This window comes from Micrasema longulum, unplaced genomic scaffold, assembly GCF_059751315.1.
Source record: "Micrasema longulum isolate JH-2025_06_02 unplaced genomic scaffold, ASM5975131v1 h1tg001433l, whole genome shotgun sequence".
Classification (NCBI taxonomy): Eukaryota; Metazoa; Arthropoda; class Insecta; order Trichoptera; family Brachycentridae; genus Micrasema; species Micrasema longulum.
Genome location: NW_028278619.1, coordinates 260,818 through 288,730, shown reverse-complemented (window position 1 = coordinate 288,730; position 27,913 = coordinate 260,818). Strand labels below are relative to the sequence as shown.

At 35.1% G+C, this 27,913-nt stretch overlaps 2 protein-coding genes across 3 annotated transcripts; one reads left to right on the top strand and one right to left on the bottom strand.

Moving 5' to 3' along the window:
• The first annotated feature begins 707 nt into the window (after positions 1-707).
• Positions 708-17,137, top strand: LOC148275392 (uncharacterized). 2 transcript variants are annotated; one of them, XM_088235756.1, is made up of 4 exons: positions 708-915; positions 1,004-4,096; positions 4,406-5,621; positions 6,390-17,137. In XM_088235756.1, the coding sequence occupies exon 4, from the start codon at positions 6,390-6,392 to the stop codon at positions 9,948-9,950; it is 3,561 nt and encodes a 1,186-aa protein (XP_088091882.1). In that variant the 5' UTR covers positions 708-915; positions 1,004-4,096; positions 4,406-5,621; the 3' UTR covers positions 9,951-17,137. The 2 variants fall into 2 exon arrangements, with proteins under 2 accessions (XP_088091882.1, XP_088091881.1); XM_088235755.1 differs by lacking the exon at positions 708-915 and having other exon boundaries at positions 4,065-5,621.
• On the bottom strand, positions 12,988-27,532 carry LOC148275391 (uncharacterized). Its single transcript, XM_088235757.1, has 4 exons — positions 27,337-27,532; positions 23,804-23,912; positions 22,755-22,998; positions 12,988-20,991 (listed from the first exon to the last, which is right to left on the bottom strand). The coding sequence occupies exons 1-4, from the start codon at positions 27,348-27,350 to the stop codon at positions 20,294-20,296; spliced, it is 1,065 nt and encodes a 354-aa protein (XP_088091883.1). The 5' UTR covers positions 27,351-27,532; the 3' UTR covers positions 12,988-20,293.
• Between the last annotated feature and the right edge of the window lie 381 nt (positions 27,533-27,913).

Sequence of the window (27,913 nt, the reverse complement as noted above, 5' to 3'; positions counted from 1 at the left end):
TGTGTTAAACTAATATAAAATCATTGAATCACACCGAAACATAATAATTTTACAATCTAATTTTTTTAATGTATTTGTCACAACAAAACGTTACATTTCCACCATACTTCTTAAGAACATTACGATAGTTCGCAACAATATGTAACATTTTCCTTTTCAAATAATTAATTGCCTGTGTGATGATCAAAACAAAGCAAAAAACAGTTTAAAAAAAATTTAAGATTCGATTTCGAAAGAAGCAGTTATTTTCATATGATTCTCACCTGTTCAGAATCCATGCCCGGGACTCTGCCACGTACGAATGTCTGCTAGATGAAAAAAATTTCAAACATGTTTTTTTTGGATGCCCCATAAATGATTGTTATCCTGATTTCCTATCCGACCTCTCGATATGAATATCCTATTCCCTTTTCATATTCTAACTCCCCTGTCCCCATCCAATAAACATGTATTTAAATTCTACTTAAATATCTAGTTATACATGGTATTAAGCTGTAAATATGTTATATTATTTTAAGTTCATATTATATTAAATACTATTATGTATTTATTATATTACTAACACATGTGTAAATTTGTAAAAAAAAAAAAAAACTCGACACTGGCCAGAACACCCGAGTTAAGAGGTGAAAATGCCATAATAAAACGAAAAAGAAGAAGAAGTTATTTTCATAGACGAAAATAATTTGTTAAGTTGGTAATCCTGTCCACTTGTCAACAAAATGTCAGATGTTGACAGTCATCTTGTGGCGTGATTGTGTTGTGGTTAGTGATTATCTATGAAGAAATTAGTGTTTTAGGGCGTTTTTAATATAAAAACCACGTGATGGAGTCTACTGTAGGCGAAGTTAACTCAGGCCAACGAAAGCGTGTGTCTCGATGGCGAAATAAGAGACGTGAAACGCGTGCCGAAAAGTAAGTATTTACAATGACGTTTCGGTTGACTATTTTTCAATGTTTTTGTGCGTTTTTTTATATTTAATGTAGTTTTGCTTTGTTCTAGGTATTTGAATATTGATCCTTTAAGATTGAAATTCAAGAGACCCCGATAATTGCTGTTTAAGAATATAGGTAAAGTCAGCAATATAAATTTCTCACAAGATTTATAGCACCCTATAGAACACAACGGCATCGTCCATCTATATCTCAAAAACGGAAGAAGAAGCCAACTTGTGTTTGCAAAAAATTCTTTCAGACAACGTTTTTGATTGAAAATCGCAGATTGAATACGATTGGAAAGGCATTGTATGGGAGAGCAACTTCGACGGAAAAACGGGGAGGTGATAGAAAGGCAGCCAAACACAGTGTCGAACGAGAAAATGTCTCCAGATTTTTTAAGGCTCTCCCGGCAAAAGAGAGCCACTACAACGGACAGAAATCTGTTCGCTGTTACTTGTCAAGTGATTCGACTATTTCAAAATTAAGGAAAATGTATAATGATTCTGTTGATGAAACACTCCAAGTAAAGAAAACATTTTTTTGGAATACATTTAATACTTTAAATATTGGATTTCAAGTTGATCAACAAGTAGAAATATGTGACTGTTGCGAAGAAGATTGCGCAGAGTTTAAGTTTTTAAAAATAAAATTCTTGTTTGATTTCTGTATAGATTCTATTTCAATAATAATAAACTTATTTCTTTAATAAATTTCTATTTTTATTCAGTTCGAACTAAAAAGTGAAATTTTTTAGCAGATATTCATCAAAAAGCAACATTCCTACAATGGTCTAATCAAAACGCTACATTACCAATCAGTTGCACTTAAAAGCAACATTTGAAAAAAAATATTTTCACCGTCATTACTACTACTACTACTACTACCATCACGCCATTTCCCCGTAGGGGTAGGCAGAGAGAATGGACCGCCACACACGTCTATCCTGGCATACAATCCTAGCCTCTTCCACATTCATACATCTTGTCATACATGCCCTTCGGTTTTGTCTGCTTTTGACATGACCAGACTTAAGATTTTGGTTTATCTGATCATGCCACGTCTTCCTTGGCCGTCCTCGTCTAACGTTGCCATTCATTTTCGCCATATATACTTGTTTTACCATTCTCTCGTCTTCCATTCGTTCTACGTGACCAAACCATCTCAGAGACCCTTTCTTAATCTTATCAATTATACTTGTCTGAGATTTACACTCTCGCCTGATTTCATCATTCGTAACCCTGTCATACATTGATTTCCCACACATTCGTCTAAGAGATCGCATTTCAACCGCGTTCACTCGGCTTTCATCCTTCCTCTGCCAGTTCCATGTTTCACTTCCATACATAAGTGTTGGGACTAAAACTCCGTTGTGCACTGCCAGTTTAGCTTCGTAGCTTTCATTGTCATGAAAGCCAAAAATATCGATTTATGAATTACCCAATAGTTTTGTGCTTATGTACATATGTCAATTTATCACCCCTTTGTGGAAAAGAACTTGTTTTAGACATCCATGATATTATTCATTCTCAAATGACTTAAAATCATTTATAATGGAAATGTAACGTTTTGGCGAGGACCTCCACATTTGTACTTCATAAGTAATGCTTAAGATTCTTATGACGTTATTTTATTAATGTATGTAATGGCCTATTTAAATGGAAACAGTGTTAAGTATTTGAACAAGAAAATAAAATTTACATTTGATCACTTTAATACGCATATATTTAATAATACACTAGCAGCTATTAAGCTGATGCGTGTATATCAAGAGTACATGGTTATTATAAATTCACACCCAGCCTCGGAGCTGGCTGGGTGTGAAATATAGTTCCTCTCTGCAACTTTAGTTTAAAATACACAAATATGTAATAAATTGTTATAAACATTGAGTTAAGTCGCTAAGGTGTGGACATACTATAAACAAAGAGTGAGATAATTAATTTAAAGCATTGTTTTATAAACGTTATTAAATTCAACGCTTTGTTCTAACCTAACCAAACCAAAATATATTCTAACGCCAAAAACTCTCGTGATTTTATAACTGTGCTTCTGTTAAAACTGTTTAAAAAAGTGTTTATTTGTGAAGATCAAGTGCCAAAATTTAACTATTTATTATAAAACAATTTCTGTATGATATAGTGCTACCTATCTATGTTCATTTAAAAATACAAATGATACCTTTTTTCCTGTATCACGTAAAATTACTCGAATATCAAAAGTAATACACAAGTTTATCTGACATCTGATATATTCCTTGGTACCTACACTCTACACTACGCACACAAGTGCGTTTCTACTATCATCTCCCAGGGAACAGCCAAATGTGAACCAAGTGTTTTTACAGTTATTTACTAGGAAAAAGACAATAGATCCTGTTTACTGCACACCAAAATAAAACAGGGACGAGTTTGAGTATCGTCTATTGTCTTGTTAACCTTAATATTAAGTTAAGGAATGCTATCTTTGTTTAGTTTTTTATATTTTACTTTTTGTGCTGTTACATGTTCACTTAATTGCCATATTTACTAGTTATTTGCTCTATGTATTATTATTGCGTTTTTTAAAATAATTTTTTTTATTAACTTTTTTAAATTGTTCTTATGTTGTTGAAATTCCATTTGTCGATGCGTTTTGAAGCTGCAAGACTTTTTGTGATGATAGCTATCATATTATTTTTATCATATTACGTAAATGTTATCAAATATCTAAATTTAGTAAATGGGGTCTAGAATTTCAACCGTCCATGCGCTCAGCTGCAAGACTTGTTGTTATCTAACTTCTAATTTTATAAATTTGCTTTTTATTTCGTTTTTAAAATATCACTTTAACTCTAAACTTCATTGTCAAATAAAAAATTTAAAAATAAAAATGTAAATAGGGGCTAGATTTCTTATTGTACATGCGCTCTGTAGCTGCAAAACGTTCTGTTATCTAGCTCATATATATCATAATTGGAGACGAGGAATTAGAATTCCAACCGTCCATGCGCTCTGTAGCTGCATGACGTGTTGGGATATTTATTTATTGTACAGTGCCCTTGAGGTGATTTTCACAAAAATGGCGCTATATAAATTATCCAAACATTATTATTATTATTATGAACATTGATTTCTACTTGGGTTTTTTTTCTTTCTTTTTTATATATATTTGGACCCCTGTATTTAGTAGCCTTACGTGTCATGTACAAGGCTAAGGTACTCTGAAAAAATAGTTTTTGTTTGTCTTGGAAATGGGATGTTCGATCACTGATTTTGGTTTATTACCTTTATGAGTCCAATCACCATTGTTGCAAAGTTCAAGAACAATATTTCGTGATAACTACTTTTAACTACAGTGTGGATATCTGTTTAGGATATTTTATCTTTCCTGCATTCTGCTTCAAGATTATGGTGTTGCAAACTGAAAAATGGGCACTGAACACTGATGTTCGACACTCTGTGAAGAAATATCATCGCATGGACAATAGTCATCATTCCTTAATTTAAACCTATATAGATAACTTCTCATAGCTCCGTTTCAGTGATTTTACCTGTAGAAGAAGCGTGGTAATGTTCCTTCCAACGCTGCTTTCTACTTGGGTACATTATATTGCTTAGTCAAGTCACCACGCTGCCTTCGCTCTTCCAGTGAACTTAACACTTTATGTATGTGTATGCGCATGGGTATATGTATGCATGTGTGTATGTGTAATATATATGTATATGTGTGTGTATATATGATATGTTTTCATATGCGTATACTCTGGTAAGTTTATATTTTATTTGTCTGTTCCTTTATATTAACTTGAAAATTATTATAATGTTTTAAAATGTAATTGCCTAGCTTGGAACGGGATATTTGTACCTTTGTTAGCTGGGCAAAGTGTACAAAAAGTTGTTTGGATGATAAAATGTATAGAAAGGTAAATAAATAAAAATAATGCTGTACACATACTCAAATATTTTTTTTTGAAATCGCTTTTAGGCATAATTATTATGAAAAAAATAAACAAAATATGGTCTCTTTTGGTTTTTGTTGTTTTGTTCAAATATTAAACTATGTACAGCGCCCTTGAGGTGATTTTCACAAAAACGGCGCTAAATAAATTATCCAAATATAAATAGGTATTATGAATAAAAACAGATGTCCAGGTTAAAATATATGTTTGGAAAGATAAATATAATAAAAAAACATTAAGGCCTGGCATCCAATTTAATTTACTCACGTAAATTTAACTATTCAAAGCAACGATCGCAACGATTTATAAAAAAAATGGATAAAAAGAAAAGAAATACCAACAAAACAAGGAGACAGTGGAAAGGCAACATAAGGAAAGAGACAAAAAATTGTAGAGGTTACAAAGCCGATGTAATCATCATCGATACAATGACCGAAGTATTCCTTTGTTGAAATAATCGAGCTATTCGATTAAAATAATCGACTACCGGCACATCACTACGGGCGGCGTGAGCTGTCAAACGTCAAGCCTCGAATCTTACCAAATTATTTAAAAAGTTGTCTTTTTACTTCGAAACCGAAGGGTTTTAGTTTTGTTTTCAAGGCCATGAACTATCAGTATTCGTTTTATCATCGGCTTATCGATTTTTATTTCGTTGAACACGATTAGAGTTGCATTAGAATTCTTGATACGAATGAATTGTTTAGACTAATCTTATTTTCGGTGAAACTACAGCCATTAAAAGGTACGTACCTCCTATTTTGATATGATTTATATACTATTTACATTTTAAATTTGCGATCTTAGCGTATTTCCGTGTAAATATTGTATTTTTATGGTGTGGAATATTAAGTTAAGTGGTTGCCGGTCGATGCGTCATTGAAATACGTGTTGAAAAAAAGCTGATGTAAGCATTATTAATACAATGTTGAAAGAATTGCTATGATGGTTCGAAAACCAAATTATTTAGAACGAATGGAATATAAAAGAATTACAATCAGTAAACAAACCATCACGCCGCTTCCCCTTACGGGTAGGCAGAGAGGATAGTAGGTCATATCACTCTGTATTTGCATAATATCTCGCTTCCTTTACATTCATGCATCTTATCGTGCACGCGCGCCGATTGTCGCAATGTCTTTACTAACCATATCTCTTCGGATATTGACATCTTTCATATTAGGGAAAAAAAGTTCAGAGAGGAAAGCATTCTTTCTCTACAATTGCTGGGTATTTTTATTTTACCATCTTTGTATATTTATATTTTATTAATAATTTTTTCGTGTTATGTATGTCATGTCATGTCTTTCTCGGTCTTCCTCTATTTCTACATCCACCAACATTCACATTGTAAATCTTTTTAGCCGTCCTTTCGCCGTCCATTCGCTCTACATGTCCAAACCAACGCAGAGATCCTTGGTTTCAAGGATTTAGGGTAGTTCAAAATTAAATAGACAATTTGTCTTCAAACATCCCCAAAAATGTAATTGAATAATATTTTTATTTATTTTAGATGGGGTCAAACGGAGGTTCGATCGATGACAAGTTGACAGGCCTGTCTCTGGTCGAGAGGCACCGCAGTATGAATGATTTAATACAAAAATCAGACCCAGACGTTTTATCTCCCGAGAATCTTCACAACTGGACAGAGAAGACACAGGCGGATCAGATCTATATCGCCAAACTAGCTGATCGCACAAAAAATGCCAAGGTCTTGTGTGATATCTTCAAGACAGAGAATCAGATGGTTATTGCATTCGCTTTGAAAGCGACATGGTTCTTCCAAGGAATTTCTGATTCGGATTTAATCAACCCGGATTATTTTATCAAAGAAATATTTCCGATTGCGTCCTACCACACTGTTTGTAGAATTGTCTCTATGTTCGGGGCGCAGTTGCAGGATGAAAATTTCGCCCAGGATTTCTACACTAAAATATTGTCAATTTATGGAGTCGATCTAGCCATTAAGCTTCTTCCAAGATGCAGCGTAGAATTTATAAGAGCTCAAATTTTAATGGATAATTTCGTAGTCCCCGTTTCTCAGTTACACTATATTTATAAAAGAGATTGGAATTTGGCTGTTGAATATTTGATAAAGCGTCTTAGAAGGGATGGCGCTGACACAATGCCTCAGTCGTATTTTTCCAGTACTGACGATTATAAAAAAATGTGGATTTTGTTCGCTAAGGACGGTCCTAAAGACTTTTTAACCGTGTATAAAAAGTATGAAAAAGAAATCCACGTTAATCTCGGAGGACGTCCCACGAAACGCATATTGAATCTGGGGCTAGACGATGTTATACGTAATCCTGAATTTTACCTAGATTTCCTCCATCTCCCTACTTTATTAGATACTCTGAAAGCGGAAAACTTGGAGAATTTTGCTTTGAATCTCATGCCAGAAGATTCTAAGGATTTTAAGTATTCGGGTCATCTTTTCCAAATACTTAGCAAGTTCAAACCGGCCTTCCGAGTCCAATTCTTAATGAAGATATACGCTCGTAAATATAATAACGCTTCTGTCATTCAACTACCCGAGTTCGTCGATTGGAGTTTAGCCGAGTACTTACCGCAAGAAACTCGACACCAGTGGGCCGTGACAAAAATTAACAATATACAACCGCGAGATCATTACAAAGAAGAGCATTTTTTGAAGTACATGTCTCCCGATACGGCCATACCTCGCTTGACGGCCCTGATCAAGACCACTCCAGACTTGGATGTGAGGATTACTCTGTTGAAAGCGATGATCGATTGCTGTAAGATAAATGAAGACCGAGAAAACCTTCTGAAGGTGCTTAGATACGTAGTGCAGAGGCACAGAAATGACCAAGAAAGGCTTCGGTTTCGGTTTCTAGAACACTTGGAATCATCCTTCCCTCTCCATACTCTATCTTCGGAACATTGGGCCGCCACAAATGAAATGATCGAGTTCATGTGCGTCAGTAAGGAGATATCGAACTACGGCCGAGAGTACTTCTTGAGCAGTTACTTAGCGTCTTATCTTCAGTTTTGTCTCGACAACGGACTCTCGATTGATTCCACAATAGACAAGTTTATAAACCATAACATTAACAATATCAACTTGCTGGTCGGCGTACCGAATCACGAATTCGTCATTCAAGACGCGTTTTTTGCAAAGTATAAAGATATAATCGAAAGTAATCCGAAAGCCGCAAGTGTGAACGGCATAATTTGTAAACTTATAAAATCATTTCAGAGCAGAAGCGATAGTCAAGTTCGCTCGGTCACAGAATGTACTTGGTTGATGGACGTCATCAAAAAATTACTCGAAGATCCGGACCATGATTTGAAATATGTGTTGATGCTACTGCAAAAAGATATCAAAGCCAGAGCCATGTTCGCAGATATGATATTTGTGAATCATTGCTCGAAGGAATTGTGCGAGAATTTCCTACGCCATGATGCCAGTGTTTTGATCAATCGCATACCTTTCCTTCTCGACTACTGCCTCCAAACATATTCTTTACCGACCTATGTCAATTTCTTTCACAAGATTCGAGCGTACATGAACAAACCACTAGTTGCATTATTCGAGAAGGCCATTAAAGAGCATTGTGAAAAAAATAAAGACAAGAATGCGGTTACTACTCTGGCTTTATCTCTGATTCTCGACACTGAAAAAAGTGAAAATATGATCAGAGAATACTTTCCTACAGTTACCAAAGTGGACTTGTCCAAGCACACTGCGGAATATGTAAATGGCGAAATCATCGCTAAGGGTTTGATATTTATCGAACCCCCCGTGTCATTTGAAACTTTATCTCGATTCGCCATAGGGGACTACCTTAAATTTACAGTCCCCGCTCTTCTGTCTTTGCCTTTTAAGAAATCATCCGCAGATACTTCAAATTTCATCAAACAGTTAGCGGAAAAACCAGTTTCTGTTAAAAAGAACGGCCTTCGATTGGCTTATTTCCTATTCCCGAGAAGTGAATTATTACAATTCTACGAAAAATTATGGGCAGTGGAAAAGAACGCTTCGATCCGAGAGGTTATATTCCAAAGAACGTTCCGGATGCTTCAAACTGAATCTGACAACGAGAAATATAAAAATATCTGGGAAACGCTAAAAAAATTCGCGCAAACTTTCTCCGAAGAAGATAAACAACTATTCAGATTTCTCTTCGCGATTTGGGATATCAAACCGATTATAATTTTAGACTATTTCGAGACCTCTTGGGCCATACTCAAAAGGCTAGAATCGGACAAAGTTAATGTGTCTGATAAGCTATGGCGGCTGTCTTCGGAAGCGCAAACTTACAAAAAATACTTTAGCGAAGAATTTTGCCAAGTGCTCATCGATGAATACTTCATGCTGGATGGAAAATGTGCTGTTTCGCAAAATTTGCTCACATTCCTGGCTTATTATATTTTAGAAGCCCAAAACCTCGTTCAGCAAAAGGCTTTATTTGCTAAGCTCGTATCAGAAAAATGGAGAGCGGAGGATTCGCAGGATTCCTCCAAAATGAAATCGATGAACAGTTTCATACTCAAATGTTGCGAAGTATCTTTAGAGGCGAGATTGAATATCGATCCGATTAATCTTTTGAATGAGTTATCTTCTCTTTTGTCGTCTAGGCTGTCTTTTGAGAAAGTGTTTGATATTCACGTTGTATTAAATTCTTACATTAAGTGCAAAGAAGTGCTGGGAGGCTGCGATCATAAACAATTGCAAACTAGCTCGCCCGAAGCACACAAAATATTCAGTGATTTCGGTCAGAAAATAAGCACTTATCTCATGGAAACTTGTAGCCATCTCGGGAATGAAATATACCCTGTTTTTTATTCTGCGTTTTCCGCTTTCTACACTTATTTTCTTATCAAATTCCCTGCTAATGTTTCCAAACCATTCGTCGATGGTCTCATCGAAAGCAAGTATAGTGTTTGCCATATAATGGCTCTCGACTTGGCTGAAAAACTGGATTCGAAAAGCCAGGAGTACATCGATTTAATGAAGAAGATTCGAACAGATGGGAACAATTGCGTACAAATTATTATGAATCAAAAGTATGGAACCGACGCTGGATGTCTTAAAGATCCTAGTAATTAAAAATGTTTTTAATGTTAACACATTTCTGTACATATTGGCACATACGTATTTAACGTGAAAAATCACAATGTTCACTATTTGAAGCACAAACATTGTGATTTATTTAATTTTTAATATTGTATTTGTCTGTTTTTTAGAGGAACCCATCATATGCACATTAACTATACCTACATTGATTATATGAATTAAAATTATTTTAAAATTATGATTAAAAATTGCCCTAGAGCTTAAACTATTATGGAATATCAAACTATCATCTAACCCTTTTATAACAACAGTTTCATTATTTTTAACAATTGGGATGTTAGGTTTTATATCTAAGCATCGTCGTCTCGGTGGGTTGATGTAGTTGGCCTTATCCCTCTTGGCATTGTGTAAGGAGCAGATTTTTTTAACGTATCTTTTGCCTTTTTAACAGCATCACGCTGTAACAATTCTACCTCATCTAGAGCAGTTTCTACTTCCCTCCTATTCAATCTCCTATTTCTACCTTCATCATACACTTTAACTAGTGTTTCAAATGCTAATTCAGTTGGTATCCCTCCAGTACTATATTTTGCCAACTTAAAGAACATATCTCTATTGATCTCCTTTCCACGGTTAATATATTGCCTTACTAGCTTGTTGCACATAGTCATCCTAACTCCTTCCTTAGTAACATTCCTTGTTGATGTATATATTGCCAGTGCTGCTATAGTACCATCAGATTCCCCCATATATTGACCACCTCCTTGACAAGATGAGTTGATAGCAATGAGTGTGTTCTCTACACTTCTAGCATATTCATGTGCTATTTCATTTATATCAGTCTTTGAAAAAATTGCACCAGCTAATGGTGTTAACAGGTATATATCCCTAGCAACTCCCAATGGTATTAACTTGATGAGCGTATTCATCGCAATCATGCCTGCCTCTTTGACTGTCAGGCTCATAGTTCTATCACCTCTAATGACATCTGAATCCCTCAGCTTGTCAAATTTGTATGTCTTGCATACAACCACGTGCTTAACTTCCCCCACCATGAACACAAACCTCCAAGTTTTGTCTCCAGTATCCTTAACAACTTGCTTTGTGCCTGGCCCTACTTCATATATGATTTTACTGCAGAATTCTACAGCTTTACTTGGTATATCCAAAAACAAATTCTTATTAAAATCATCGCAATGCCTCGAGAACTGACTCAATTATGTCTATAGTTGCACCTCCAATCCATTTATTGATTTTAGAAATATACATGATGGATACTCTGTAAAAAGAATGTGATTTTTTTGCTTTTAAAAACAATATTTACTAAGAAATATAATATTTTTATATACATGTTAAAATTTTGTGATAATTTTAAATTTTTCAAGACTAAATGTGTCCACTAATTTTACTATACACACTTTTCTTGTAATTTGTTATCTTAAGTATGTATATGTAAAAGCCCTATGGGTATAAATAAACAAATAATTGGCCTTGGCCTGTTGTGGTGCAAAAAATAAATGTTAAGAACGTTTTTACTCAGGCATGCTAAACTTTCAAAAATTTTATGCATGTCACTTAGTTATTGATTTGCTACTTAATTTTTAAGAATATTTTACTAATATATTGTATCTGTTGTATTCAACTCAAGATAAATAAATTAAGTATATTAAAAAAGTTTTGTTTATTGTCATTCCATTTATTATTCTTGTTTATGGTCATCAGGGCCCGAGACAAACCAGCGGGCCAGGTATTTTATGTACCCACAGTTCCGCCTTATATTTTACGATTCAAACTGACATGTCTTCAGCTCAACGTATTCTGTTTTATTAGATATATTATTTATCATTCATTATTCCATGTCCGCTCCGTAGTTGGAGCGTATAGTGTCCACAAAGATCCTCCAAGCATCTCTGTCGGCTGCCAGCTCCTGCGGATCCTCCTAAGTCAGGTTCGCGTCCCGTAGTTCTGAAACGAATTGCCGACGAACAGTCAGCAGTGGAAGCCCAGGACGTCGAGAACTTGATGCCTTGTAAAGTAGGCAAGCGTGGTTAAGGCTCTCGGAGGCATCCGCAGCACATGGCCAAGCCAACCGTATCGCCTCTGCTCGATGACAGTTGCCACCGGAGTTGGCTGCGTCCGTTCTCTTGTTACTTCATTCCTTAGTCAAACCACCGCTTAACCAAGGTTCTTCTGAGACACATATTTTCAAAACTCAGTATTTAGCTGTTTTGGGCCCTAATGAGGCGCCAAGATTTGTATCTGTAGAGGAGTATAGGCGTTATATAGGCAGAATTTGGTTTTCACGGAGTAAATATCCGATCTCCAGACAGCCTTCATACTGTTGAATGTGGGGCCTGCTATTCCTAGCCGCACTCCCAGTTACTTTTGAAAGCTGCTATTCTCCGTAGCATATACTCCCAGGTATTTGAAACTCTCGACCCTTTCGATGACTTGGTTTGACAGTCAGGGGATTTTAGGCATCAAGGCATGAAGTGTTACACAGTACATGGGTTTTTGCAATATTGATTTTTAAACCCATGCATGCGGAGTACCTATTAAGGCTATCTACAGTGGCCTGAAGACCATCGACTGAATCGTCAAGTATAACCGAATCATCGGCATACTCTAGGTCGCTGAGTTTTCGGGAGGAGGAGATGGATATTCCTTGATCTAGTGGAATTGACTTCCGTGAATACCTCAATATTAAATTATACGGAGACAAGCGGCTCTAGTGCAGTGTTGTCAACAGTGGCCCATTAACTCTAGGGCCAAGGCCCGGGGCCACAGGCTGCGAGGGGCCCCTTGCGCTCATCTTTGGACGCCTTCCATAATCATTACCTGCCTTTTATTTTATTACTTTTTGTATCAACTCCTCAATAGGTCAGGGTACATACCATGCTTGCGCGAAACTGCGATCGCAGCGTTGTGACGGCGAGAAATACAAACGGAACTTAATTTCTGGATATACCTCACATTTTTGTTTTAAATATAAAAGTAAATTAAACATGAATAATGGGTTTAAAACATGTAATCTTGGATATAAAACAATCTTAAATAAAAAGGCAAGAAAAAATATTATGCAATTATTTTAATTATAAAATTATGATTGTAAATTTGTTTAAAATATTTAGACATAATCCATGCAAAAGCTGTGTCAATTTTTATTTTATTTTATTCAGAAAACCTTCTAAGTCAAATTCATTCATATTTAATATCTGTATCTTAGAAAATAAAACACGAGAGTCCACTTTCGTTGTAAAATTGCTTTTTCATCATTAGTCTCAGATATGCTATTTTAATATCGAGGTTTTACTGACAGAATGCATTAAGTCGTTAAATCAAGTTCCGTGATAATCACAATTAAAGCTTTTTTATTTTAAGCCTGTTGACTTGATGCATTCTGTCAGTTAGCCTCGATATATATCAAATATTTTTAAATATTGGTGCAAGATGTTGATTTCAAATTTTATGTTATGCCTAGAATAAAGATTACTCTTTCAAAGCTTTAAAATAATTGAAATAAAAGAAAATCTTGGGAGAAAAAATGCCTTAACCTCTTTTCTTAACCCTCCCTCCCGGTGCGCAGTGATGTGCAGCTAGTACACATTGCGTCTAATAACTATAATATCTTTATAAATATTGGGTAAGATTTTCAGTATTCCTCCATTTCACATTTACGTATCGACTGAAATAATTTGTTATTAAATAATAAGTACTTATTAGGCACAAAAAAATCATTTTATCGGAAATTGGAGATAAATTACGAATATCATCAAAAGTATACTCTCAGTCAGTCACGTAGTCCAGTACTGTATAGCAACTCAGTAGCTCTCGGGAAGTTGGTGCGGGTGCACGTTTCGCCCGAGTCGTTAGCGATACCCAATGGGTTTTTCATGTTTTCAGCAGTTAGATTTAAAATATTATCATCTTTAAATTAAATTGTGATTAATTAAAGCCATTCCCTATAAATATTCAATTTTTCCTTTTTAAATTTATTTTTATTAATGTGTAGTAACTACATATCCATGTGCGAGAAAAGAATCCTGCAGTTCTTTGGGCACATTTCCAGGGGAGATTCTGATTGTTTGGAGAAAACTATTCTCCTGGGAAGTGTCGAAGGGACAAGGTCGCGTGGACGTCAACCGACAAGATGGAGCGGTACAGTCACCGAGTTATCAGAATCATCACTGACGAATGCCTATAGAAGAGCACAAGACCGTTCCAGATGGAGGGAGACTGTCCACAGACGAGCTATGCCTGGAGTCAGGCTTAATCACTATCCTCAGACATGAGGCACGGATTGAAGAGTAACTTCACAGCACCGTAACGCGCGGGTGTTTTTAGGACAGTAAGGGAAAGGTTAATGCACTATGTCAGTAAAGCCTCGATATGTACTAATATGATCAAAAAATCTATATTTTACATTGAAAGTTCTTCATAAGTTGAAATTTTTTCATTTGGTTAAAAAGTTGTGATGTTTTGGAAACTACAAAATCACCAAAACTCGGTTCTTGAACTTTTTGTTTGATGTGACTCCCCATGGTTTATCCTCTAAGGTACAGATATTAAAACGTAGATTTTTAAATATAAAAAAACGAAAGTCAAACATTGAAATACACTGGAACCTTTTTTTACATGGGAGATAAGTTTTTTACATGTAAAAAAGAAAAGAAAAAAAAATAACAATGCTGAGTACATTTCCCTATATAAAAATCAATTTAGGATTAAAAAAAATAATTTGTTTATTATTTAGTGTACCTACCTTAATTTTCATAAAAAATATAACATGACATCAAAATACATAACAAAGATTTTTCAATATCTTATGCAGTCAAACTTGGTTGTTACGAGGAGGATGGGACCGACTGAATTTGCTCGTTGTACCAGAGAAAGGTTATTTTTTCAATCCAATCGCCATCGCATATTGCCACTATAGTCCTTAAAATATAGCTTGATTAGAATGACATTTGTCAGCAAAAGTGACGACATAACTTTGTAGTGACGTCTAAGAATTATATTGACACACGAAAAATCATTTGTATCTGGCGTGTTAATTTATTTTTTTAATACAATGCTTGACACATCAATCAACATAATTATATAAAATCAGCTTTAAAAGTAAAATAAACCTAATTATTAACGACGAGGTTACATCATTTTGCAAAAACATTAGAGATGGGACAAATTGATCGAATAAAAAATAGTTCATTTGATGTTGTTCATGAAAAAAGTATAAATGTCTTATTTTTTGGTAAATAATTGTCTTAAACACACTATAATATCAACAATATTTTAAGTTCGTCCAAATTTTTGTAGACAAGGACTGGATTCAACTCCCTGGGGAGCTGTTTATTTTAACATATTACAACAGAGATGAATCTCATCCGCATAAATAAAGGTTTCAGCTCTTTAACTTCACAAACATTAACAGATGAAAGAATTGAAGGAATATAGATGTTCAAATATGGGCAGAATGGTGAATGTTACACAGTGTGTAAAGTGGCCACTTAAACCGGCCATTGACAGATCATAAGCCCTGTAGATGCCTAGACTTCTATATTACCTTCTCTTAAATGTTCTTCATCTCTGTTGTAATATGTTAACACTAAATAGGCTTGTTTTTGCGTTTTTATATCAATTTTCCATCAAGACCGAGAAAGACATCAAATACTTGAAGATGCACATGTCAAAAGTCGGAAAAATCGGCGTGCGTGCATGAGAAGATGTATGAATGTAGAGGAAGCGAGATCTGTATGCAAGGATAGAGTGATGTGGCGTTCTATCCTCTCTGTTTGTTGTTGCTGATAATATTTTTGTTCAGTATGTCAGAGAAGTAGCTCGTTATAAAAGTGAATAAATGTATGGAGAAAACCATGAACTAAAATGCCGATGTATGTTTCCTCGTTACAACCGAGATTTTGCTATTTCTTTATATTTAAAAATATTGTGTAAATTATTTTTACTTAGTAGTATAAAAAATATTTTAAATTTATAATTTTAAATTCCCGCGAAAATGGTTCATTGCATTGGCCGCGGGTGTCACGATTCCGTTAAATTTTGAACATTGTTTGTGACCGTTTAAATTTAAAATTGTCACGAATCTTGAAGTCACAGTGAGGAAGTTCGGTGTTTTTTAATTTGTTTTTTATTTGTCAAAAAAAGAAAAATATATATTAATACTACCAAATCTGGAGTCCCTATTTTAAAAAAGACAGAGTTGTCGGAGAAAGTCCAGAGAAGAGCAACTAAAAAGGTAGTTTCTCTAAGAAATAAATCATACGAGGACCGCTTAAGGGAGCTCGGGTTAAGTTCACTGGAAGAGCGGAGGCAGCGTGGTGACATGATCTTGACTGAGCAATATAATGTACCCGAGTTGAAATCAATGTTCACTATGAATGAAAACCGCCATCTCAGAGGTCATTCATTGAAACTCAACACTGCCTCCTTCTCATCCAACCCCGGGAAGAACTTCCCGACAAACAGAGTTGTGGAGAAATGGAATAGCCTTCCCGAGCAAGTGATTGGTACTAGTCGAGTTAATGTTAACTAGATGCACACAGCAATGTTTAATAACCATGTACATTTGATATAGCTAGTGTATTATTAATTATAATAGTAATATTATCAGCGCTTAATTTTTTAAAGTTTTTTACTTCTGAAACAACTCCCGGTGTGATATCAGAGGCTCTTCTCTGTCAGCTCTCCCCATTGGTTTGTTTACGATTAGCAAACCGGATATCCTTCCCAGCTCTCATGAACCAGTGACGTTGTTCAAAGTAGTGTGTTTTTATTAAAATATTTTTTGTTATTTTTTTTGTACATTTTCAAGAAACTTTGGCGTACAATTTAATGCTTAATTTTTACGCACGCAAGAAAACATTTTTGGATCCAATTTCCCGTAGGGCTGAGTTCCTCATTGTCAAAGCCAACATGTTAACAATTTCATTTTAAAAAGTATATATCAAAATATTTCTCCGCAGTATACACATTGATAATACAATTAATTTTTTAAAGTCTATTGTACACATTTTAATCGGTATTCGTAGTATGTGATATTTCCTTATTGCTGATTCATTACTTTTGCACGGATTTTACAAAATATTAAATTAAAAATAGAGGAACATAAAATAATATTGGTCCAGCCTCTATAATTTTTAAAATACGCACTCTTTTGCAAAAATGTAACATTTCTATCATCTATATTATTTATTGTTTCAGCATTTACTTTGTGGAAAAACATTTTGAATTTATTTAAAATAAAACACTGGTTTATATTTACACCCGATGATGGGTAATACTGATTACCCGAAACTAGTCGTGTCATAATGTGTTAAACTCTTGTGTGGTAAATTTACGAAGTGTTTTATTTGAAATAAAGTCATTTCTATCATACGGTTAATTAGTGAGACAAGTGTAAAAATTAAGCAACGTTTTGACTTTGTCCATTTTGACAATTTTTGTAGACAAGAACTGGATTCAACTCCCCGGGGAGCTGTTAAAATTAACGTATTGCAACAGAGATGAAGAACATTTTAGAGAAGGTAATATAGAAGTCTGGCATCTACAGGGTTGATGATTGGTTTAAGTGGCCACTTGACACACTGTGTAACATTGACAATTCAGCCGATATTTTAACATCTACATTCCTTCAATTCTTTCATCTGTTGATGTTTGTGAAGTTAAAGAGCTGAAACCTTTATTTATGACTTTATACATACTAGGCAACGCCTGAAATTATTTTTTTCAATTTCTATACTTCTTCATGGACCCGGTGGATTTATCAACAATAATTTGAGTTGTCCAAATTTTTGTAGACAAGGAAAAACATCAACAGATGAAGGAATATGGATGTTCAAATATGGGCAGAATAGTGAATGTTACAGTGTGTAAAGTGGCCACTTAAACCAGCCAATGACAGGTCATAAGCCCTGTAGATGCCTAGACTTCTATATTACCTTCTCTTAAATGTTCTTCATCTCTGATGTAATATGTTAATAGTAAAAAATTTGATTTAAGTAAAGTACGCAGTTGCATGTTAGACTAGCTTTCATCGAGGGATAAATTATTTAATGAATTAGATTTGTGTTTTAGCAATTACAATTTTCATTATGAAATTCTTTTTCCTGGCGAGCATGTCAATCACTACACTGCAAGGGGGACATATCTTCACTCGATTTTATTTTTTTAAACATGTTAGAGAAGGCGAATATAGAAGTCTAAGCCTCTACAGGGCTTATGACCTGTCATTGGCTGTTTCAACTAGACGATTGGTGCATAAAGCATTGTGTTAAGTGGCCACTTAAAACCAGCCAATGACAGATCATAAGCCCTGTACATGCCTATAGCGCTTCTCAAAAATGTTTTCCCTCTCTGTTGCAACAAATTTAGATCTAAATAACTCCCTAGGGAGGAAATCCAGCCAGTCTGCAAACATTTGGACACACTGAAAACATTGTCGAATTAACTAACTGGTAAAAGAAGAAGTATAAAAACTAGAAAATTGTTTTCTGATGATGAATGATGAAAAAGATGAATTGTTCAGCCGGATGAATCTCACCCAGATTATAAAGGTATCAGCTCTTTTACTTCACAAAAGTCAACAGATGGAAGAGTCGATTAAATGTGGATGTTTAAACATAGGCCGAATGGTGAACGAAGTGGCCACTTAACCAGCCAATGCTGGGCATAAGCCATGTAAATGCCTAGACTTCCACATTCCCTTCTAAAAATGTTTTCCCTCTCTGTTGCAACAAATTTAGATCATGATACATTAGGCTATTTTAAAAAAAGGGGTATTCATTATTAATTTCCCGACCAATTTCATTTATTATTTCATGTGCCTCAATTTTGTATACAGCGAGTCTTTAATTACTATTCCACAAAAACATTTTTAAAGATAACCATATCTTTGTATTATACCTACTTAAAATAAAAATTAACTACAGAACAATTTTTTAAGAACGATAGCCTAGCAGCAGGTATACTCAACTCTGGGATGAGCCGACACAAAACGTTAATATTGCACGACATGTATAAGCAACACTCACATATGAGTTTCGAATCAATTGGTTTGAATTGGTAGTTAACAGTTTTCAAACAATTCATCATATTTATTTGTATGAATATCATATCTGATACATATTGATATATAAAGGGTCTATAATATAATACATTGCGACAAAAAGTGGTTTTATTTTTTCAACGGAATTCATTTTACTCTGGAAAGAGGATTTGAATGAACCGATAAAAGGAATCGGTCAAATTTTTTGTCTTCAGGATGGTAGCGCCTTCCGTAATTACTTTTATTTTATTTATTTCGAATACAAACAGATGTACAGGTTAAATTAATATTAAAAAAAAACTATATAAAATGTATACATAGTAGGGCCTGCCATCCAATCATATGTATTCACTAAATAATACTGTAATAAAGCGACGACGGCTTAAAGTTTAAACTATAAAAATAATAAATATACTATATATTAAATAAGATAAATATGGACAAAACAAGGAAATAGTGGAAAGGAAAAGAAGGAAATTGATAAGGAGTGGTAAAGGATGATTGAAGGAAAGTAAGAGTGGAAAATTGCATTTGATTTAATGAATTATGAATGAAGAGCATGAATCAAGCCCATTAATTCTCTTCTGTACATATTGTATGGAGTGTTAAATATATCAAGACTATTAAAATTTTTGTTAAATGTTCCACATATACGAGGGATTGTAGATGTTTCCGATGATTAGTTTTAATTTTACGAATATAGAAAATATCAGAGAGTCTAGTTGGCCTGGAGGGGACACGGTAAGCAAATAGATTAATGAGTTCCGGGGAATCGAATTTATTATTTACAATTTTGTAAAGCAGGATCTGATCAAACATATCTCTTCTGTGTGCTAATGAATCAAGGTTATAAAATCATTAACCTGTTTAGAGCGCCATCTGTCACTCAGTGTGTTTACAGCAGCTGTTAGTAATAGATGTCCTCAAGAGTGCTCGGCGAATTTTACAATGGAAAAAATAGTGGAACAACGCGTTTGTTTAAAATTTTGTGGGGGCAGATTCATTAAAAATGCTAAATAAGGCCTTTGGTGATGGAAACGAGAATGAATCTAAATCCACGGAAGCATTTCCTGAGCAATATGGTTGTTGATGGTTAGATGGATAGCTGCCGCAAGAGCTGATCTTAATGCGTAGTCTCAATGGGTTCAAAAATGGGCTAGACTAAAGTTACTGCTTACTCAAAATGAATATAATAATAATAATATAAATGTGATATATATACTTCAAACCCAGGTATTTAATAAATGAGCATACTTTGTGACTTGTTCTAGAAAAAATCGTTCCGTAGGGCAACTAATGCCTGTCGGGTCGTTCATTACGCCTTGTGGCACTGTTTGTGAGCCTCAAACACAATTTGGCTTGTGGACGCGAAACTGCAACGGTCGCACGACAGCATTTCACACCCGGCCGTGTGGGTCGCGCGATGTTTCTTAAAGTACGCGAGTCGCGTGCACTTATAACCGCAGTCGAGGCACTCGTAGGGCTTCTCGCGCACGTGAATCCTCTTGTGCATGACGAGGTATCCGGGCTGGGTGCTCGTGTAGGAGCACTGGTCGCACGAGAACTTCCCGTCGTCGTTTGCGGCTTCGACTTGGTTGTCGTCGGGCTGCGGTTCCTTGTCTTTCTCGGCCGTTTCGTTGGCGTCGCCGCCTTCGACGAACATGAATTCTTTGTATCCCGAGTGGATTTTCTTGTGCGTGTTCAGCTGTTCGAGCTCCTTGCAGGTGAATTTGCACTCCTCGCAAGAGAAGAATTTGTCGTCGTTGTGGATCGGTTTGTGGTACTTGAGATGTTCGGGGTTTTTGGTCGTAAAGGTGCATTGGTCGCAGGAATACGTCTGACGGCCGCCCGACATGTTGACCACGGACGGGGCCGGTTTGGGCGAGGGCCCAGCCCCCGGCCGGGGATTGTAGCACTCGGCGGAGCGCTTCGCTTTGCAACGCTTGTGATGGCGCTCCAGAAAGCTGATATCCGTAAAGACAGTGTCGCAAAAGCCGCACGGGTATCTGTTAACTAAAAAAAACACATTAATTAAAAATTTATATTTGAGGCACCAACTTTGTGGTTATTCATTAAAATTGATTTATTCCAAATTACACTATAGTCCATAAAATATAGCTTGATTAGAATGACAGCTGTCAAACTAATGTCATTAGTGATGGGAAATTACTGATTACTGATCAAATAGATTTTATCAGTTTTTTCATGCAATCATGAAACTCTGTTTCGGAAAATTGATATAAAAATGCAAAAACAAGCCTATTATAGTGTGTTTAACACAATTATTCACCAAAAAATAAGACATTTATACTTTTATCGTGAACAACATTATTTTTTTTTTTATTCGATCAATTTGTCCCATCTCTAATGTTTTTGCAAAATGATATAACCTTGTAAGAACGTCGTTAATAATTAGGTTTATTTTAGTTTTAAAGCTGATTTAATATATTTATGTTGATTGATGTGTCAAGCATTGTATTAAAAAAATTAATTAACACGCTAGATACAAATGATTTTTCGTGTGTCAATATAAATACTCCTTAGACGTTACTACAAAGTTATGTCGTCACTTTTTCTGACAAATGTCATTCTTATCGAGCTATATTTTAAGGACTATAGTTTACATATTTATGACCTTATTAAGGCTTTTTAGGCTGTGCCCGTGTTAAGCCATAATAATTAACAAGAATAAAAAATATTCATTAAACTTTTCGTACATAATATTTATTTAGTATTATATTATATACACAAAATTACACATTTATACAAAGTTGCTTTGACTGTCTAACTAGGGTTATTTACCCCATTCTAAGACCGTCAAAAAAGGTACATACAAAATAACAATAATCAATACACAGAAAAAAAATATAGATAGTAGACATAGTAATTTAATCTTCGCAAATTTGATCACATAACCGAGTATCGCACGCAACAATACTGGCTCAGTATCAGGCATAGAAGAAACATTCATATTCTATCACTTCTTCACAATATGTTAAATAATCCCACTTCGCCTGTTTATCTGAGAGAGCTCATCCAACCTCTTTCACAACACGGACTATCTCTTCGTTCTAGTAACGAGAGAACCCTTTTAATACCCTGTCATCGCTCTAACTTTCTTGCCTCCTCGCCGCTCGATTGTGGAATAATCTACCCACTAATGTTAGAGACGCCCCTTCATTATTTACATTTAAGTCAAGATTGAAATGTCACTATCTAAATAGTTAAATTGTTCCTTTATCCTTCTTCTTTCCTTCCCATCCCCTCTCCTCTCTTCATAGTAAAGTGTTATTTTTTTTATACATATATTTATTTTTGTTAATCTTTGCTTTAAATTTTTGTATAAAATTGTACGATTCAATATGTCCATGTATTTATAATTTTCTCAAACTGAACGGTTTGGCTAGGTAGGAAGAAATTGCCTTAAGGCAATATGCCCGCCCTTATATGTATATTTATTGTATATGTATATAAAGTGTCAAATAAATAAATAGTAACGTTATAGTCAAAAACATAGTAGAATACACATAAAAAAAACATAGTAAAAAATGTATTAAAAGAAACAGTAAAAAACATATTTAGAAACCTATTAAAATACATAGTAAAAGAAAATATGCAGATTTGACTTAATGATGCAGTTTTGTAAAGTTTTTAACGCTCTTCAATCTGGCAAAATACACTGTAAAGGTTAGTGAGTTTGATTAAATACTGAAGAAGGTCGAGAGTTTGGCTCGAAAACAGCAGAGTTGATCTAAAAACTAATGCGTTGAGCTTACTTGTCGGCGGTGGCAGATACTTGGCCGGCTTCTGCACCTTGGCCTCGGCCAGGGGGTCGGGGATTCCCTCAGGCGCGGGCGCGGGCCTCTCGGGGGGGTTTCGGCTCCGCTGCGGAGTGGTCATCTTGCGCGGCCTCTTGGTCGGCCGCGGCGCAAAGGGGGGGTCGTCCGCGTCCGCGTCATCGTCCCCGCTCTGCTTGTCCGTCGGGGCGAAGTCGAACTCGATGGGGATCTCCTCCACCACCTAGAGGAAAATATGATTGAATACAGGGCGGGCTGGAGCCGACTGAAGAGTTTTGAGAGGCTAATAAATAGCGGTGCGTCTAAGAGAAAAGCAGTTTATTCTAATTTTTAAATATCTTGAAAATTATATCAACAAAATGGCAGCCGTCAGCAGCAATACACTGGTGAAGGCGATCTCTGAAGAATGGAGTGGTGTTTTGTGGAGTTTCTGTGGGCTATTTTCAAGTATCTAGGGCACATACTGACTAATGATTGTAAAGATGATCAGGACATAGAGAGACAGAGAAGAGCCATCAATGTCAGGGTCTCTATGCTAGCGAGACGCTTCTTTCAGTGCAGTGACGAAGTAAAGAAAATCATCTTTACATCGTATTTGACGTCCATGTATACAGCGGAACTATGGAACAATTATATGCAAGCAGCATGGAATAAATTGAGGGTCACGTATAATAATTCATACAGGCAATTATTCGGACTGCCTAGGTACTGCAGTGCCTCCAAAATGTTTACAGCTGGACGGGTAAACACCTTCGCTGCCCTACTTCGCCAAAGAGCCTGGATCCTATGGGAACGCCTGAAAAGCTTTAATAACGCGCTTCTTCAAGCCACTGCAGGGTGGATCCATTCACCGTTGTTCGAGCGATGGCGGGATATGCTAAGACCACCATAAGTGCTGCAAATATGAATTTTTGTTTGATGTTTATGTTTATATGGTAGAATTGGCTCTGCACTGTGTAGCCATTTTACTGGCATAAAAAAAATATATATATTACAACAGAAATGGAGATCTTTGTCAATTAACTAACCTGAAACATTTTCACGGGCTTTTTTTTGGTGGCTTTTCTTCCTCTCTTCTTAACCGGCTCCTGTGCATCCTCCAAATCTTCTTTGGCACCAGAATCCTGATCAGTCTCACTAAAAAAATAATATGGAATGATAAGGAAAATATTTTATACTTAAATTGTAAAATATTCAAGTTTGTCAGTGAAAAATCAGTGTTCCAGACTGGCATCTTTATCATGAACATACAGTCGAACTTGGTTATTACGAGGAAGACGGGACCGACTGAATTTGCTCGTTATAAGCGTTACTCGTTATACCAGAGAAAGGTTTGTTAAACCCAATCGCCATTGCATATTGTTGCTATTGAAAATTATAATAAATGCTTACAAACATACCAGTTTCTAAATTGCAAATTAAGATACATAAACATTTGTATTTTTTCACAATGTTGACCATGTGATATGGATAGAGAAAACTTTTTACAAACTTTAACATATTTCATACCACGTTCTATTTTACAAATAATTGCCACTTTTTTGCAAATTGAAACAATTCTAATAATAAGATTCTATTAATATGAGAACTTAATTGATAAAATATTAAATCAAAAACAAAAACGTGAACTTATAAACAAATATTTATATTCGACTCCCACAGTAAATAAAGCAAACCCACGTAAACAATGGAGGCGGATTCTTTTTACAAATGACATTTTTTTCAAAACAATTATCTAATTCCCTACCATCAAACATTAAACCGGCTTTCTACACAACTAATAATAAAGGAACATTGTTAAAAAACCACAAAGACAAAGTCCATAAATATAATAAATCTGGAATATACCAATTAAATTGTAATGATTGCGATTCAATCTACATTGGAAAAACTAAAAGAAACTTTAATATTAGAGTAAAAGAACACTTAAGATGCTTAAATAATAAAAAATTTTTTGAATTCGCAAATCATCTGATAGAAAATAATCATAACTTCAAAAAAGACACCGGATTAAAAGTACTTCATGTTGAAAATAAAATATTAAAATTAGACAACTTAGAAATCTTAGAAATTAAAAAAGCGATTCATAATACGAAAACAATAATTAATAACCAAATAAACAATATTTCTTTTAGTCCTCTCCTGTATAACTTCGAAAATAATGATATCAAATTACCACCCGTGTAAGGAAAAAACGACTTGATTTATAGGGTCCACGTGCAGTATTTAGTGAACATGATAAAAATAAAAAAGGAATCAATTCATTAGTTACGTAAACCTTGACGAAGAAGCTTGTTTGCTTTGAAACCGGTCGGTGAAAAATAAAAATTAGTGGTTAAAAATAAAGTTTATATGAAACAATTCTGTTAGTAGTCATGTTTACTATTCAAGGGCAAGGTTTAAACTTATCTGACATTACCCACTTGTAATGTTCTGATGCATTACATTCAAATTTGTGAGAGAAATAAAGGAAAGTTCAATCAAAAGTGTTTTTCTACATTTCGATTAACAAGACTGCCAAGTTCCAGTACCATTAAGACGATGCATGAGCTAAAGTAACAAATTATATGTGCAAAGCTAAAGTAACAAATTATATGTGCATAAGCTAAAGTAACAAATTATATGTGCTTAAGCTAAAGTAACAAATTATATGTGCATAAGCTAAAGTAACAAATTATATGTGCATAAGCTAAAGTAACCAATTATATGTGCATAAGCTAAAGTAACAAATTATTTGTGCATAAGGGCCAGTCACACAAGTTTTTCCATGATGACTTTAATAAGAAACTAATGTAAATCAAAGGCACTAACCACTACACTACAAGGTGGGCCAATCACCACTTGATTTTGAAGGATTTTTACCTGAGAAAAAGATGTTGAAAGGAGAGTGAATGCAGGCAGCAAAATGAATGAAGTACTAAGCACAGTAATTGCTAATAAAAATATGTCAATTTAAGCTAAACTGGCAGTGCACAACGGAGTTTCAGTCCTAACACTTATGTATGGAAATGAAACATGGAACTGGCAGAGGAAGGATGAAAGCCGAGTAAACGCGGTTGAAATGCGATCTCTTAGACGAATGTGTGTTGGAAATCAATGTATGACAGGGTTACAAATGATGAAATCAGGCGAGAGTGTAAATCTGAGTCAAGTATAATTGATAAGATTAAGAAAGGATCTCTGAGATGGTTTGGTCACGTAGAACGAATGGACGACGAAAAAATGGTAAAACAAGTTTATAAGGCGAAAATGAACGGTAACGTGAGACGAGGACGACCAAGGAAGACGTGGCATGAACAGATAAACCAAAGTCTGGTCATGTCAAAAGCAGACAGAACCGAAGGGCATGTATGACAAGATGTATGAATGTGGAAGAAGCTGAATGCGGTCCATTCTCTCTGCCTACCTCTACGTGGAAATGGCGTGATGGTAGTAGTAGTGACCTAAGAGTAGCTGTCTCACGCACAGAACTGTTTTCTTCGTTCCATCCGGACACAGAAAAAAATATACACAATATAGTTCAGAGTTGGCTATAGCAAATTAAATGTCATAAATTCGCTTTTGCAAAGCGCCCGTGAGGTATTATTATTATTAATAATACACTAGCAGCTATTTAGCTGATGCGTGTATATCAAGTGTACACGGTTATTGAACATTATACATTGCTGTGTGCATCTAGTTAACATTCACTGAACTAGCACCGATCACTTCCTCGGGAAGGCCATTCCATTTCTCCACAACTCGGTTTGTCAGGAAGATCTTCCTGGCGTTGGATAAGAAGGAGGCAGTGTTTAGTTTCAATGAACGACTTCTGAGATGGCAGTTTTCATTCATAGTGAACATATATTTCAACTTGGGTGGTACATTATATTGCTCAGTTAAGATCAAGTCACCACGCTGCCTCCGCTCTTCCAGTGAACTTAACCCGAGCTCCATTAAGCGGTCCTCGTATGATTTATTTCTTAGAGAAACTTCCATTTTAGTGGCTCTTCTCTGGACTTTCTTTAACAACTCTGTCTTTTTTGAAATAGGTTCTTCAGATTTGGTAGGTATTATATTACGAAAATGGCGATATATAAGTTATTAATAATAATTTACCACGCCCATGCCAGTAGGGTTAAGCAGAGAGGATAGAATGTGTTTTTACAAATGAAATTGGATATTCGGTCACAAGCATTTTATATGGCTAGATTTATAAAAGTTGTAATATGTTTAAAACGGCTTTTTCCAATTTAATCATCTGTAGCTGTTCATAGGGCACTGTAATCAGAACACCCGCCGCATAATTTAATTGACTTCACTACGTAAACTAAAGAAAAATTGTAAGTTGTGGTTTGAAATTGATAAAAATTAGATTAAATACTAGGTTAAACGCTTCACAAATGCATTAGTGATGCGCTTACGAATAATACTTTAGGCCTTGTGCGAAATATACATTACATACATTTCAAAGAATATACAATGATAGTAAAAAATACAAAAACGATGACAGGATAATAAACTTAAAATATAGAGACTTTTCGAGCAGTTAAAACTCTAAAACATTTTGAATATAGAATACCTGTTATTCTCCATCGTGTCAATATTTCTCAAAACTTGCAACTTTGTCAATAGTGGCTGTCAAATATTTAAGAAAGTTATCTACGAATTAAACGATATACGGGTGCTTTAAAGTATAGAGGGTGTAAGAAAAATATTGATTGTATCCTAAATATTAAGGACGCGATAATAAAACATGTAAGCGATCACCCGAGAAAATCAGTTTGACAGAAAAGCCGAAGCGGCATATAAAAAATCATATCGACGATTAAAAAGCATCAAGCAAATTAATAACCGCTAGTACAAAAAACTTTTTCATAAAGAGTATTTCTTATCATTACAGTACAAAAATTTTGCCTTTTTTTACTAACGGCTTTTTACTTAGAATAACATGGAAATATCTAAGACGGTACATTATTTTAGTGATACCGCTGTAGAAAAATATTAAAAATACGAATTTCTGAAGATGTGCATTATTATATCTATGTTTTCAGCGATCCTACACCTTTTAAAACGTGGGCATTTATATATATATTTTGACGTTAATTTGGTAAACAATTATTAAAATGCTATGCTATGGCGTCAAATACGATTAAAGG

Coding starts and splice junctions, on each gene's coding strand:
- LOC148275392 (XM_088235756.1), top strand. CDS start 6,390: ATGGGGTCAAACGGAGGTTCGATCGATGACAAGTTGACAGGCCTGTCT.
- LOC148275391 (XM_088235757.1), bottom strand. Junction 22,999..23,803: donor AGCCCGTGAAAATGTTTCAG/GTTAGTTAATTG, acceptor ATTTTCCTCTAG/GTGGTGGAGGAGATCCCCAT. Junction 20,992..22,754: donor GTATCTGCCACCGCCGACAA/GTAAGCTCAACG, acceptor TGTTTTTTTTAG/TTAACAGATACCCGTGCGGC.